This window comes from Leuciscus leuciscus (genome assembly GCF_965113295.1).
Source record: "Leuciscus leuciscus genome assembly, chromosome: 19".
NCBI classification, from domain to species: Eukaryota; Metazoa; Chordata; class Actinopteri; order Cypriniformes; family Leuciscidae; genus Leuciscus; species Leuciscus leuciscus.
The window spans coordinates 6,544,170-6,561,134 of NC_138743.1; the positions used below are offsets into that span (position 1 = coordinate 6,544,170).

Sequence of the window (16,965 nt, forward strand, 5' to 3'; positions counted from 1 at the left end):
GAACAAGTCGGTTGTTAGGGCAGAGTAATTTATTGAATTATTTTACAGAAATGCCTGGTGTGTATTTAGCTTTTTATTCCATTTACTAATCCTTTAAATTCATATATTTAAGGTTATCATTATAATTTTGCCCCAGTAAGGTAATAAAAAAACAAAACTTTGACCTTTGAATGCGACTCAGAGCGATCTTTCTACTTTATGATCCGTCGAGCGCCTCCTGGAGGAGAACTCTGGTAGTCGCAGCGAAACAACATTAATCGCATAGAAAACATTTCAATTATTTCCTCTAATGCCTCCATTTAGGTTTTGTGGCGGATAAAGCAGAGAAGGCGCCCTCTGCCAGGCTGGAGTTAGGTTACTGGTGAAGTTTGTCTAGGCCTTTTTTCTTTATAAATTATACATTTAAAACAATTGATGGTAACACTTTATTTCTATAGTCCACTTTAGATATTCTACTAAGTAACTTTGCAGCTACATGTCAACTAACTGTCATTAGAGGATTAGTAGACTGTCTGCTTAATATCTGCTAACTCTTTATTTTGTTTGTCCCCCAACAGATATTTTATTGACTATAAGTAAGTCAAAATGTTCTCCTAACCCGAACCCTAACACCTAACCATAACCTATCAGTCTACTGACAGTCTACTACAGCCTACTAATACTCTAATGAGAGTTAGTTGACATGTAGTTGAAAAGTTACTTATACACACTAAAAAAAAATGGTTCTTCAGCGGTTCTTCAGGGGTTCTTTGCGGTGGTTAAGGTGCTATATAGCACCACTACCATTTAAAGAACCTGTTAAGCCCAGTTTGGTTCTTCAGCGGTTCTTTAGCGGTTCTTTGGGGTGGTTAAGGTGCTATATGGTTATGGCACCTCTTATGGTTCTACATAGCACCATTTGACAAAGGTAGGTGCTATATGGCACTTAAAGTGGTTCCCCTATGATTACAAGCCAATGAACCACTTTTAGTGCTATTTAGCACCATTTTTGTTTAGAGTGTAGTTTGTAGTGGACAATCGAAATAAAGTGTAACCCATTTGATCATTTGCTATATTTGTTGGTCAAAGCAATTTTTTGTTACTTTGGTACACTTTCATATTTTTTTTGATCTTCAACATTTCTGTTTATCACAAACAAAAAGAAAAATCAGTGAGGTGTGAAATACATGATTGAAAACAATATTGTCTTCGCAGTCATGTTTAATAGATGATAAAATAATGTAATAATGAAATTCTGTCTTTCAGCAACTTACAGCACATTCATCAGAGAGGAGTCTTTATTAAACACTTTAAATGTGAAAATTAATTTTAAGCTTTTCTGAAACCAAGGATAGAATAAGGCATAAATGATGGGATTAATGGTGGAGTTCAGGAAGAAAACCATTACAGTAACATCTCTGACATTAAACAAGTCATCATTACTGTACGGAATCACTAAAGAACAAATATAATATGGCAGTAAACACAGGAGAAACACAAAGACCAGAATCCCCAGCAGTTTTGCAGCTTTTCGCTCTGATTTGTCACTGACTCTGTTTTTAGAGGATTCTTTGCTGTTGTGAACCTGAAGGGCTCTTATAGCAGTCACATGTTTCCTAACAATGACAAAAACATGAGTGTATAATATTATGATGAGTGTACATGGCATAAGAAACACAGATCAATGAGGGATGAAACTCCATCAATAATAGCAATACACACTCCTGGACACGTAACAGTGAAGTTTCCATTAATGAAGAGCAGAGTGAAGTTATAAAGGAGTGAAAACAGCCAGTTAAATAAAGTTGCTATGCAGATCACAGTGGGTGAGATTTCCTCTGAGTAAAAAAAAGGAGAACGTAAAGCCAGAAACCGATCAACTGCTATTAGAGCCACAGTGTGAACAGACACGCTTGTTGCTTGAAAATTCACAATTTTTAAAGCAGAGCACATCACTGGTCCAGAAATCCAACATGACTCAATGACCCAAGACAAGTGAAGCGGCATCACAAAAACTCCGACCAGCAGATCAGACGCAGCTAAAGAGAGGATGAGGATGTTAGCAGGAGTGTGGAGCTGCTTGAAGTGACTAACAGAGATGATGACCAGCAGGTTTCCACACACGGTCAGAAGAGACACAGCTGCTGCGGCCACATACAGAATCACATAGACAGAGAAAGAAACAGCTCTCTCTGGACATGAATATTCCTGACAGTCATCAGTTTGGTTCACTGCTGTAAGATTCATTCTGAAGAACTTGGAAGAAACAAACAAACAGAGTAGTGTTCACTGTTACTTCCTTTATATAAAGTTCAGTACATAACAACAGATCAAGATCTCTGAAGATGCTATTTGTCTCTCCAGCAGCTCTGAACTGCTCCTCACTGAAACACAGTCACTCCTGGAGGCTCCACAACAAAGATGTACAGATGGTGGACAACCAGAATGAGACTTTTACCGCCGCCGTTCCCGCGGCGGCAAAATTGGGATGTGTATTTGCTGCCTTTTACCGCTGAGTGGCGCTGTAATCACAGACTTTGAAAAGTGTCAGTTTATTCTCTTTATGACGTAATCTGCCGCGGCAGTAATCTGAGCTGAGGTCACAGATAAATTCAAGATAAATATTGTGGTTAAACGAATTCAAATTCATTAAATTTAAACAAAGTAGACACACGTTAACATTATGTGCCCAGTTTTTCTATAATTTAGAAAGGCTATGTCAATAGGTTACTTGTCATTTACTTCGTGTTATTTTAATGTGTTTGTAGATTTATTAACTGAAACATAACAGTGAAATAAATTAAAATAATTTACCGTAAAATTAAAACATTTTCAGGACTTGCAGTTACTAACCGATGTTAGTCGGTTTAAGCATTCTTTGTTATATTCAGAATTAAATAGGCTTACTTGTTGTTATGATTATCAATTGAATTCTTTAATAAATAATCAACCACAATGCCTATTACTGCCGCAGCAAAAATAAACCAGTCGAATTTCAAAGTCGTTCGCGAAATGACTAGGCTATACCGGGTGGCGCAAGTGACAGGGCAAAACAGCAGCAACTGCGGCATTTTAAAAGGTAAGTTTCCTATCTGTTTATAATATATATATATATATATATATATATATATATATATATATATATATATATATATATATATATATATATATATATTTCATTATTTGAACAAAAATGAGACTGATTGAATATGTAAAAATTTAAATCTGCTACATTTTTTTTTTTTTTTTTTTTGTGAATCATTCACGAGATTGAGATGACTGACAGTGATACCCGGCCATAGCAACGGAAGACATTTTTCAAAACAGATCGAACAAATCAGAAAAATACTTTCAATACAGTATTGCTTTCAATTAAAAAATAAACAATGAAAATGTAAAAGAAAATTAATTAAGTTTGAAAACCCATCGCACATTTCAAGGTATGAATAGTGTCGGGACAGTTTATTTATTTAAACAGGGTTGCATCGATAGTTTATTCCCTTTGTGATGCAAAATAAGAAACACAGAATCTTATTCTTGCAACATTTTAAATTTTTATTGTCAAAGAAATTGCAGCTAAATAAAAAAATTAAAACGGTACAAAACGAAAAAAGTTCAAAGCAACATAAATTAAGAACAGGCGTTTTTCTTTGCCTCTCTCGCCCTGGATATTTTTTTAGTAAGTTTGGTCTCCCTCACTGCGCGCGCGGGTCTTTCTCGAAATTAAGCATTTCAGCGTAAAAAAAACCACCATACAGCTGATAATACTGTATATGTCGCTGTGTGTCATCCACACAAATCACGAAGAAAAAACTGTAACAAATAGCTTTTGTTCCTTCAAAGATAAAGCATGCCTTGCTGAATTCACCTTACAATAAAACGAGGTGGGTCGCGAATTAAAGAGCTGCTAAATTGAAATTGTGTGTGGAAAACCTTTAAATACAATCAATAAAACTACAATATAAAATTTAATAAGATATAGGGCCTACTGTACATAGGCTATGGACTTTTGGAGATTTTGAGATTAATCCTTAGAATTTTGCCTTTGCCTGCTCATCAGGCTCAGGCTGGCTCCGACACTTTCCATATGAAAGACGGAACATTAACACCTCTGTCCTGCACCCCCACGATAAAGCAACTATTGCCTTCTCCAAACCCCCCACAGGCTAGCTGAGTTTGCAAAACAAAACAAAGAGTTTGCCACTCGTCGTGGTGTGCCAAAACACTTAATTATAAACTTCAATATTTCATTCAAAACAATCTCAAAACGCTTTGTGACATTTTGAAAAGCCGTGGATGCATTACTGCCACTGGAACCATGAACGCAACAGAATACTGGTTCTGATTTTATTGTTTGTCGTTTAAACGTCATATATATATATATATATATATATATATATATATTAACAGAACTGCTTTTGAAATTACGATTGGAATTATTATAGGCTACAGAAGTAAAGTCATTGTATAATATTTGTTCCTTGGTGTAAAATGGAAATGCATGGTGATTTTATTTTGTAAATAGGCTATAAGCAAAAAACTATGTTTTAGAACTATAGACAAATCTCTCTGCATCAACAATAGACTATAAAATGCATTAATAGGCTAATATAAAAATATCAGTAGTCTAAGTTAGTTCGGGATTCGAACCCGTGTCATCTAAATGATCGTAACGTAAGTTCAACCACTCGGCCACGATTCACTCGTTGCAACATGGCCTAACATTCCAGTGTGTTTTCGCTCACAGGAGCGAGAAGCGCTCTTCATTCAAAAGAACGCGCCGCCGCGTTTGTCGAACACTAATTCAACATGCTAGAATAAAACCTGGCTTTAGAACAATGCATAGCGCCACTCGTCGTGGTGTGCCAAAAAATGTACAATAATTTAGTTTCATTTATTTCAGTGTTAATGTTTGAGTTAAAAAAATCCTCTACAGATTAAATGAACACAAAGTCGGCTATAAGAATCCTTTATAGGCTACGAAAAAAGCAAAGGGCTTACAGTCTTAACATTTAGGCTACTTTGCTTAAATTCGATACATTTATTTTCAGTAGGGCCTAATACATTTGTAGGGATGTAATTTCAGTATGCTTTACCAACGCTATGTATTCAATTAAAGTTCCAAGAGGTCTGGGGTGCGTTTCCCGAAAGCATCGTTGGCCAACTATGGTCGCAAGTTCATCGCAATGTCCATTGAACTCTATTGGTAACGAGGGAACTTGCCACCATAGTTGGCTAACGATGCTTTCGGGAAACGCACCCCTGGTCTCTATATTTCCTTCCCAGCTGACACTAATATGCAAGTGCACAGCAAAAATCACAACTTGTGCTTGCTGCGAACGCAAGTTATTTAAGGTGTCTCAACTGTACACAGTCTACCCTACAGTGTGAATTCGTTACAAGGTTTCATTTAATTAAATTAATGTGCAGCAATTTGTACAAATAGAGTCTATAGGCCTACTATACTGTTGTAGCCATTAAATAATCTCATTTAGTATCATATTTGTTAAAATATTATAATGTTATTTTTTTCCATCTATGTTGAATATGAAAAGTGAACAGCACGAGTAAGATAGGATGCATTATATCGAGAGATGGATATGGAGTGGGTCAGACATGATTTTGACCACTTCATTAAGTTTTGTTTAGTAGAAAACCTTTCTTTAAAGTGAATTTCGTTTTCTATAAATTGTATCTTAATTTTAATAATTTTTTCATCAACCAATTGCCTGGATTGAATAAGTAAGAGAAGCTAATATAACAGACACTAATCATGGAGGCGCCCGCGCGGTCACTTGCATTGCACGTCAGCTGGAGCGCATCTCATCCTCCTAACTTAACGAAACTCAGCCTATGCCTCACACAGACATGATAAATACATCAAATACACAAAGCTTGAAATGTCTTCAAACTAAATAATTCAAAACGAAAAGAAAAAGGCTACTCTCTGATTATGTCTTTACGTGCATTTCTCTCTAGGTGCGTTCACTACAAATATGGCGATCGTCAACTTCATCTTTGCAGTCGACACTGTCAGAAAACACTTGTTTATTGATAAAAATCAATGCACGCATCACCGGATTTACAAATACACATCTTGCTTGTTGCACGCACATATTATGTCGAAAAAACGAAATATTATGTTGAAATAACATTATTATTAATAATACATCTTTTAGAATATTTGATTAAATGCTGATTGTTGCGCTTGTTCAATTTAATAAAATTAAAACTTTAATTGTGATAATTAAAATAATTGAAAATTAAATATTTAGTGGCCAAGTTTTGCTAATTTATTATAAAGGCTTTTATATGCCTATTGCCTATATTAAGTAGGTCATATTAAGACAAGGCATATATTAAGTTATTTTAGCTGTTATGAGAAAAATAAATCTAACGAAATCTAAAATCTAAACTAATAAATCTAAAAAAAAATTCTAAAGCCAATTCAACATGCCAGAATAAAACCAGATTTTTGAACAATGCGTAACGCCACTCGACCTGGGCCGGGTTTCCCGATAACGATGTATCTTAGCTCTTAAGAGCGCTTTCTACGTGCAAGATTACGAACGCTCGCAGCAATTCCACGAGCGTTTCCCAAAAATGAACTTAACATGAACGCGCGAGAACGTGCTCTACGTGCTACTTAAGAGTCGCTGTCCATTCGTGAAGTTCTGAAACATAACCTTATATGGAATCGTATTCTGAACGTTTAACCTAATAATTGTCATCTGTTATGGATTAGCAATCAAGACAAGTCTATATAAAGCACCTACAGGTGGAGGCACTGACAAAATGGCTGAAAAAAAAACCGTAAAAAAAAAAAGATGTAATTTTTAACAGATTTAAAGGATTTGTTTTATTTATTTTTTGTTCATTCATTAAATTTTGATTAAAATTATTCAATTAAATTATTTCAATTTTTTGGTTTTGTTTTCTGACCTTTTTAATTATTTAATTTATACATTAATTTAACCAACAACAAAAAAGAGTAATAAAGTGTACAATAAAGTACAATCAAAACCTTATATTATAATCACATACATTTGAATAAAGTTAAAGGTGTAATCTGCCTTCTTACGATGAACTTGAGGATGTACGATTACTCCAGAGCACTCGTAGATCTACGAAGATTTTCAAGTGCTACTTAAGCTACGATGCTTTTGGGAAACAGACCGTAATATTAAGATCAGTCGTACGATCGTTTTTACGATCAACTTAGGCTTACGATGCTTTTGGGAAACGCAGCCCAGGTGTGCCAAAACACTACATTTTAAACTTCAATTTTTAATTCAAAACAATCTCAAAACGCGTTGTGACATTTTTTTAAGCAGTAGCCTAGCCTATATAAGGGCATTGAAACCAGGATCTTAACTAAAACGCGTTCCGCGTAATCTCTCAAAAATTATGCCACACTACTCCATGTATTTTTTTTTTTTTTAAGGACTGCTTTTGAAATCACTATAAATTACTATGCAATTGTATCGCTCACGAGAGCTCTTCATTTATCTAATTCCTCAATAGAATAGTAAAAATATTCAGCGTCATTGCTCCTAATATTGTGTCTATTTTTAACTTTTGATTCTATTTTTTCAGTTCTAAAATTGATTCTATCTTTGGTTCTATTCTGTTGTAGCCTAATAGGCCTATTTATATATATGAAAAATATGCCTATTAGGCTTAGGGTTTTATATTTAACCCACTTACATTTTAAAATACGGCAATTGCTGCTGTTTTGCACAATGTCCCTTTGCGCCACCTGGCGGTCATTTCGGGAACGACTTTGAAATGCGGCTGGTTTATTTTCGCCGCGGTGATTTCGCCGCGGCAGCTGGCGCGGCGGTAATAGGCATTCTGGTTGTCCACCATCTGTACTACAATCTATGTTGCTTTTTTATACACTTGACATGTGAAGAGTTCAGATGCAAAAGCCTCTAAATGCCATCTGAAATTTTCCTATAGAATGATCATTTTTATCAAGCTTGTGTATTTAAGTTCAGTAATTTCACTTAAATGACAATTAATAGGTAATCTTCATTGCCATTTATGTGAAATTATTGAATTTAAATATACGAGCTTGATAAAAATGATCATTCTAGAAGAAAATTTCAGATGGCACTTAGAGGCTTTTGCATCTGAACTCTTCATGTTGACTCTTTCCAAGACTGTCAGCATCAAGGGAGAAGAACATACAGCTGGGAGATCAACTGATTTACATAGTACTCATACAAAAACATAGATGGGCTTAGCCTATGAAAAGTATAAATCAAAAACTAAGCTGTTAAAAGTTCTTTAACGTTCTGATGTAGACCTACACATAAACATTTCCACGTTTACTTCTACGTTTAAAAGTATTTTCACACATTACTATCTGATGAGGCCACGGGAAAGGGTTCATAAACGGCAGGGAAGAAACATGCATATTATTGTAAATCACAACAACACCAACATTGTGCCATACTAACTGGATAACACATGTTAGTATGCCCATATTTGCCCATATTTGCCCATACAATATAAGACAATTGTGTTTATTAGGCAATGTATGGAATGGGCCAGTTAGAAAAGAGAAGCAACAGTTGCTCATTCAGTGAAGCAACAAACATCACAGTTGTCATGTAACCCAAAGCTTGAGCACAAGCGCCACTCTTCTGTATAATGGTAACCACACAAAATTGTCCAACAACTGAAACTTTACGAACTCTTCAACATAGCTGAACATTAAGCACTACAGTAAGTCTTTCTCTTTACTGTAAAACACACAACAAATTACTCTCCTAATTCAGTCTCAGAACTACAGAACTACAGGTCCTCTGTCCACTTAGTTATGTGAACAAAAATTAATCCTGTAGCCCCAACACAAAAATATTACAGTTACACAAAATGAAACCTCATTGGTTCTTCCGGAAGCTCAAACGTTGCTGCGTAACATGAGGATGAACCTTATTGGTTCTTGTGGAACATGATTGAGCTTCCGTTAACCACAACTGTTGAGTGCGTAGATAAATGTTTATGTGAATAAAAGACTAAATTAAATCTGTTCATCATATAAAGTGATCGAATCTCTTCAGAAAATGTGGACTAAACCGCTCAATTCATATGGATTACTTATACAATCTCTTTACAAGCTTTTTTAAGTCAAAGTGGTGCGTAGCTGTCAATGAAGGGACAGAAAGCTCTCAGATTTCATCAAAAATATCTTCATTTGTGTTCCGAAGATGAACGAAAGTCTTACGGGTTTGGAACGACATGAGGGTGATTAAATGACAGAATTTTAATTTTGGGTGATCTATCCCTTTAAACTGAGCTCAAACAGAGTGGCTGCGTCCAAAATCACATACTCTCTTGAGGTACTTATTTTGAATAAGTAATTACTTCACGACCACTAAAAAGTATGCTCTATATGGTATGAAGTATACTTAAGTAATGTCCAAGTATATTTTTAAGTATACTTTATGTAGTAAGTATACTAATATCAATGTGCACTTGTAGTAAACTTGTAAGTGTACTATTTCAATACTGTTTGGGACTAAATTGGCCCACTTTTAGTATATAAAAGTATAGTGTACTATAAGTGTAACAGTAGTAAACTAAGTACACAACTAGGTTTCTTATTTGTAATGCATCTGTACTACAAGTGAACTTATAAGTAAACTAGTAGTTTACTATTTTAAAACAAGTAGTAAATTTTTTTAGTTTATGACAGTACACACTGAAGTGTACTCTCATAAACTAGTATAGTTAAGTAGTTTTTACTGCAAGTATACTTGTACGTTTTCTTTAAGTGAACGTAACATTATACGTATAGTTTACTATTTATATATTATTTTTGCACTTGCAGTATAGGCCTACTACTATGTTCAAATGTAGATATTATTTTTTATACTTGAAAAATACCTTAAACTGTACTTTAACTAATTTTTAAAAACATTTTATTAGCTTCATGCATCCCTTTTTATCAACACTTGAATGTCGGTAAGTTTAAGAAAGGCAACATTTTAAACAAAAAGGTTGAGAAAATCACATTTTTGTCAAAGACAACGCTTTGATCATATTCAGAACGATGATCAAAACACAGATGGAGTAGATCGAGTCCAACACCTCCAAAGCTTCACAGTTGTTTTCTCTTCAACGGGTTTGAAAAGTAGAATTAGAGTAAATTCCTACACACTACCAGTGTACTAGCCTACACAAAAATTCAGATACGCAGAATTAGAAACATATCTGTTTTATATCAATATTCTAATCATTATTATGACCGCCGCTAGCGTAGCTAGCCGGTCATATAGGGATTGTCAAAGTTTTTTTTTTTTTTTTTTTTCGTCACCTTACTGAATTTTTCGTCAACGATACCAGGGACACCGAAGCACGGGGGAACATGAAATTTGGTGGGCATGTAGCCCCACTAGACTTCTAAGGAAAAATTTCGTTTGGTCCCCGGGGGCCACTCCCCCCCCGCGCTGGGCCCCCCCAAACCCCCAAAAATGCAGTTTTTCCTAAATAACTACCTGAACCGTGGCACCGAGGATGAAGAAATTTTTATCGTATGTTGGTCTACTAGACTTTTACGGAAAAATTTCGTTTGGTCCCCGGGGGCCACTTCCCCCTCCGCGCTGGGGCCCCCTTAAATTTTTCGTCAACGATACCAGGGACACCGAAACACCGGGGAACATGAAATTTGGTGGGCATGTAGCCCCACTAGACTTCTAAGGAAAAATTTCGTTTGGTCCCCGGGGGCCACTCCCCCCCCGCGCTGGGCCCCCCCAAACCCAAAAAAATGCAGTTTTTCCTAAATAACTACCTGAACCGTGGCACCGAGGATGAAGAAATTTTTATGGTATGTTCGTCTACTAGACTTTTACGGAAAAATTTCGTTTGGTCCGCGGGGGCCACTTCCCCCCCCGCGCTGGGGCCCCCGTAAATTTTTCGTCAACGATACCAGGGACACCGAAACACCGGGGAACATGAAATTTGGTGGGCATGTAGCCCCATTAGACTTCTAAGGAAAAATTTCGTTTGGTCCCCGGGGGCCACTCCCCCCCCGCGCTGGGCCCCCCAAACCCCAAAAAATGCCGTTTTTCCTAAATAACTACCTGAACCGTGGCACCGAGGATGAAGAAATTTTTATGGTATGTTGGTCTACTAGACTTTTACGGAAAAATTTCGTTTGGTCCCCGGGGGCCACTTCCCCCCCCGCGCTGGGGCCCCCTTAAATTTTTCGTCAACGATACCAGGGACACCGAAACACCGGGGAACATGAAATTTGGTGGGCATGTAGCCCCACTAGACTTCTAAGGAAAAATTTCGTTTGGTCCCCGGGGGCCACTCCCCCCCCCGCGCTGGGCCCCCCCAAACCCAAAAAAATGCAGTTTTTCCTAAATAACTACCTGAACCGTGGCACCGAGGATGAAGAAATTTTTGTGGTATGTTGGTCTACTAGACTTTTACGGAAAAATTTCATTTGGTCCCCGGGGGCCACTTCCCCCCCCCGCGCTGGGGCCCCCGTAAATTTTTCGTCAACCATACCAGGGACACCGAAACACCAGGGAACATGAAATTTGGTGGGCATGTAGCCCCACTAGACTTCTAAGGAAAAATTTCGTTTGGTCCCCGGGGGCCACTCCCCCCCCGCGCTGGGCCCCCCCAAACCCCCAAAAATGCAGTTTTTCCTAAATAACTACCTGAACCGTGGCACCGAGGATGAAGAAATTTTTATCGTATGTTGGTCTACTAGACTTTTACGGAAAAATTTCGTTTGGTCCCCGGGGGCCACTTCCCCCTCCGCGCTGGGGCCCCCTTAAATTTTTCGTCAACGATACCAGGGACACCGAAACACCGGGGAACATGAAATTTGGTGGGCATGTAGCCCCACTAGACTTCTAAGGAAAAATTTCGTTTGGTCCCCGGGGGCCACTCCCCCCCCGCGCTGGGCCCCCCCAAACCCAAAAAAATGCAGTTTTTCCTAAATAACTACCTGAACCGTGGCACCGAGGATGAAGAAATTTTTATGGTATGTTCGTCTACTAGACTTTTACGGAAAAATTTCGTTTGGTCCGCGGGGGCCACTTCCCCCCCCGCGCTGGGGCCCCCGTAAATTTTTCGTCAACGATACCAGGGACACCGAAACACCGGGGAACATGAAATTTGGTGGGCATGTAGCCCCACTAGACTTCTAAGGAAAAATTTCGTTTGGTCCCCGGGGGCCACTCCCCCCCCGCGCTGGGCCCCCCCAAACCCAAAAAAATGCAGTTTTTCCTAAATAACTACCTGAACCGTGGCACCGAGGATGAAGAAATTTTTGTGGTATGTTGGTCTACTAGACTTTTACGGAAAAATTTAATTTGGTCCCCGGGGGCCACTCCCCCCCCCCCGCGCTGGGGCCCCCGTAAATTTTTCGTCAACCATACCAGGGACACCGAAACACCAGGGAACATGAAATTTGGTGGGCATGTAGCCCCACTAGACTTCTAAGGAAAAATTTCGTTTGGTCCCCGGGGGCCACTCCCCCCCCGCGCTGGGCCCCCCCAAACCCCAAAAAATGCAGTTTTTCCTAAATAACTACCTGAACCGTGGCACCGAGGATGAAGAAATTTTTATGGCACATCAACCTAGCCCATAATCACTCATTTGTGATTTGCGCCCCTCCCATAAAAAATGAAAATGCAATATTATTCTGCTTTAATCGCCCCTATCTTCAGTGGAGATGTTCAGAACTGCACCATATTTCATGTGTATGATTAACTTGACAACCTCTGGGGGTATCCTCTGCTAAGTTTTGTAGAATTTCATCCATGGGGGGGTATAAAATAAATTCATTTATGTGCACATTTAGTGACTGTACACTCATCGGCCTGTAGATGGTGCTGTTGAGCGAAGGGTTGCTGGTTTAGGATGATACTGTCACACACACACATGCAGGAATACAAACAAACGCAAGCATGCACACACACTGACATCCACACGCACAGACACACACCCATACACACACATACAAATCCACATGCACAGACACACACACACACAAACACACACGCGCACACATGTACGCACACATACATACACGCACAGACACACACACACACACACACAGACACACACATACACAAATACACACACATACACACACACACACACACACACACACACACACACACACACACACACACACACACACACACACACACACACACACACACACACACACACACAGACAGACATGCACATACTATTACTTTTTTTAGGTATATACATAAACACGCAATACAGCCAAATTACTCCACGTCATTTATTTTTGTGGAAAGCCAGTGCAGGCCTGAGCGGCGGTCATATTTTGTACCGCGATGCGGTACATCTAGTTTTCAAACAATGTAAGAGAGTTACAATCAACAGAGTTAACACAACTACAAGCCAAGTATACTTTGAATACTTAATTATACTTTTAAGTATATCTCGAACAAAAGATTGAGTAGGCTACAAGTACAGGCCAAATATACTTGGACTTTTCTCTCAGTATAGGCCTAAGTCAAGTACACTTAAGTGTAATTTTAAGTATATTTCTGAGAAGTTCATAAAGTATATTTTTGAGAAGTATATAAAATGTAGGCTGAAAGTATACTTCCTTATTTTTAGTTTAATAGAAGTATACTAATAGAACACTTGAATAAACTTCATTTTCATAAGGGCTGCCATTAACAAATCCTCTCCTGTGGCCTCATGGGATAGTAAAGTGTCCATCATATGCACACTTAAGAGTCTCGCCTGAAGTAGTAGGTCATCCAGGTACTTTTTGTCAACTCTTTTATGAGTACTGTGAACTCAGACATACTTCTTTGTCACATTTTCGCCTATAAGAAAGTAGCCTATGCTATTTCAGATGCAGCCAATGGGTTTTTGGTTAAATGGCTGAAATAAGGTTGAAAACAGGTTGAAAAGTGTGAGTGTCGTGCGGATCTTTTCTTCAATTTAAAGAACTTTAGAATTAATGGCATTACAGTTAAACACGTATTTATCAGTTTGTCTGATCTTTTTTTGATTAGCCAACATTGATCCCCTCAGATTAACTTTTTTGGTGTGGATTTTCGATGGAATAATACAAAATTGCAAAATGCCGCAAAAACGTGGGGATTTGTTGAATTTGCATTATGCCTGATTCCTGCGATAGATAGAAACTACTATCTAACGAGGTGTCCCACACTCCACCGAATGTACAAAAAATTAACTACAACAAAGATTATGAAAATAACCATAAAACATACAATAAAATTGATTTTTCAGTATTCATTATTTCCTTGTAAAAATGTAAAAATGACACAATAAAAATGCAATCTGTATTGGCATATGCACAGCCAGCAAATGAGAGGTCCATATTAGAGCCTGTTGTCAAAAAAGATGTGTGATAGTGATAACTGAACGTATTTCGGCAATATTTGAGGAAATGTTCAATAGCTGTTTTGTAGTCAAGACTCATGTTTAATATAACAAAATAATGTAGGCCTTACATTAACCTAGACAAAGTAGGCCTATATATATAAAAAATAAACAAGAAAAAACAGGAGAACATTTTGTCTTACATTCAACGACTTACTGCACATTCATCAGAGAGGAGTCTTCATTAAACACTTTAAATGTGAAAATTAATTTTAGGCTTTTCTGAAACCAAGGGTAAAATAAGGCGTACATTATGGGATTAATGGTGGAGTTCAGATAGAAAAATATTACAGTAACATCTCTGACAAAAAACACATCAGCATTACTATAAGAAACTACTAAAGAACAAATATAATATGGCAGTAAACACAGGAGAAACACAAAGACCAGAATCCCCAGCAGTTTCGCAGCTTTTCGCTCTGATTTGTCACTGACTCTGTTTTTAGAGGATTCTTTGCTGTTGTGAACCTGAAGGGCTCTTATAGCAGTCACATGTTTCCTAACAACGACAAAAACATGAGTGTATAATATTATGATGAGTGTACATGGCATAAGAAACACAACCAGGAGATCAATGAGGGTTGAAACCCCGTCTACAGTATAAAAACATTCTCCTGGACACATGACAGTGAAGTTTCCATTAATGAAGAGAATAGTGAAGTTATAAAGGAGTGAAAACAGCCAGTTAAAACAAATGGCTATGCAGATCACAGTGGGTGAGATTTTCTCTGAGTAAACAAAAGGAGAATGTAAAGCCAGAAACCGATCAACTGCTATTAGAGCCACAGTGTGAACAGACACGCATGTTGCTTGAAAATTCACAAATTTAAAGACCGAGCACATCACTGGTCCAGAAATCCAACATGACTCGATGTGCCAAGACAAAAAAAGTGGCATCACAAAAACTCCGACCAGCAGATCAGACGCAGCTAAAGAGAGGATGAGGATGTTAGCAGGAGTGTGGAGCTGCTTGAAGTGACTAACAGAGATGATGACCAGCAGGTTTCCACACACGGTCAGAAGAGCCACAGCTGCTGCGGACACATACAGAATCACATAGACAGAGAAAGAAACAGATCTCTCTGGACAGGAATATTCCTGACAGTCATCAGTTTGGTTCACTGCTGTAAGATTCATTCTAGAAGAAACATCCAACTTCCTTCATATTCCTTCATTGACTTCCTTCACATAAAAAATGAGTAGCCTAATGACATTTGTCTTTCCAACAGCTCTGAACTGCTCCTCACCTAAGCTCAAGTTACTCCTGGAGGCTCCATAATACCAGATAAATATGGGTTACAACCCACAGCCTTTTATACACTTGACATGTTGACTCTTTCCGAGACTGGCAGCATCAAGGGAGAAGAACATACAGCTGGGAGATCAACTGACTCTGTTCATCCAGAAGAAAAGAGCTAAAGAGTGTCACATAGAACTAAATGTGGTTATGAAGCATATTAAGTGTTCTGCTATTCCAACAAATCTCCGTCTGAACACACAGCTAGTTTTCCAAGGCCTTCATTAGAGGAAGATGATCTTTGACCCCAGAATGCTGTAATTACACCATCTACCAGCAGGGGCTGACCGAGCCACACTAAACAACCAAACCTTCACCTTGAGCTAAACTGGAGGTGGACAAAATAAAAACACAGGACAGCATCTACAGAGTGGTACAAGTATGATTTAAATTTGTTGACCAAAACACGGAAAAGAGTTAGCATATTAGCACTTCCGGTTTCATCGTCCCAAAGTCAAAGATTTTTTTTGAATGGGGTTCAGTGGAATTGGTTAAATGGCTGTAATAAGGTCTGTGGGGAACACAAGCTCAAGACACTTTCACATATTATTCTACGACATAAAATACATCAGTGTTATCCCACTCGTGATATTTGTTAAAGCTGTTAAGAGTCTTGAAAAATTCATAAAATTGTGTTCATCTGTGAAAATGATCTTGATGGACAAAACGTGTATCATAAACTTTTGTTTTGTTGTTGTTTTGATCAGAGAGCTTGTTTTATGCGATAATCCAAAAGCCTGCGAAAAAGATCCTATAGGGTTTTTGTCAAAGGGAAACGAGTGTGATCCCAGATAAGTCTCTAAGATGTCTGCTAAAAAGCGCTAAATCTGGAAAACATTAAAAAATCTGATAAACATCAGGGCCCGTATTCATAAAGATTCTAAGAATCCTCTAAGAAAACTCTTAATTTAGCTTAAAAACTTTTACGTAGGAGTCTTAGCTTAAAAGCGATTCGGGACCGATCTGAGAGCAACTCTGAGTAAGGAAAAGACAAAAACTTTCATCTTAGTAAGGAGGCGGGGTTGACCCCGTTGCTATGTATGACACAATCTTTTGACGACTGTGATTGGTTGGTTGTCCAAGAAAAAACATATAGAATAGAAGTATAGGGTCTATTCTAAGCCTTCACTTTGAAATTACATGCGTAATTTTTCCTATTTGACCGTTCTCTCTCACACACACACACACACACACACACACACACACACACACACACACACACACACACACACACACACACACACACACACACACACACACAC

The 16,965-nt window shown here is 38.0% G+C and overlaps 1 protein-coding gene and 1 pseudogene across 2 annotated transcripts in view; both read right to left on the reverse strand.

The window, feature by feature from the left end:
• Positions 1-1,006: 1,006 nt before the first annotated feature.
• LOC309481896 (trace amine-associated receptor 13c-like) lies at positions 1,007-2,398 on the reverse strand (annotated as a pseudogene). The gene has a single exon. The product of its transcript is annotated as a trace amine-associated receptor 13c-like (transcript).
• An 11,004-nt stretch (positions 2,399-13,402) lies between these two features.
• Positions 13,403-16,965, reverse strand: part of LOC309483015 (trace amine-associated receptor 13c-like) — a 40,849-nt gene continuing 37,286 nt past the window's right edge. The window contains exon 2 of the mRNA XM_082148651.1: positions 13,403-15,610. Coding sequence (XP_082004777.1) covers positions 14,560-15,543 — 984 coding nt within the window. The 5' untranslated portion in view covers positions 15,544-15,610 and the 3' untranslated portion in view covers positions 13,403-14,559. The remainder of the gene's footprint in view (positions 15,611-16,965) is intronic.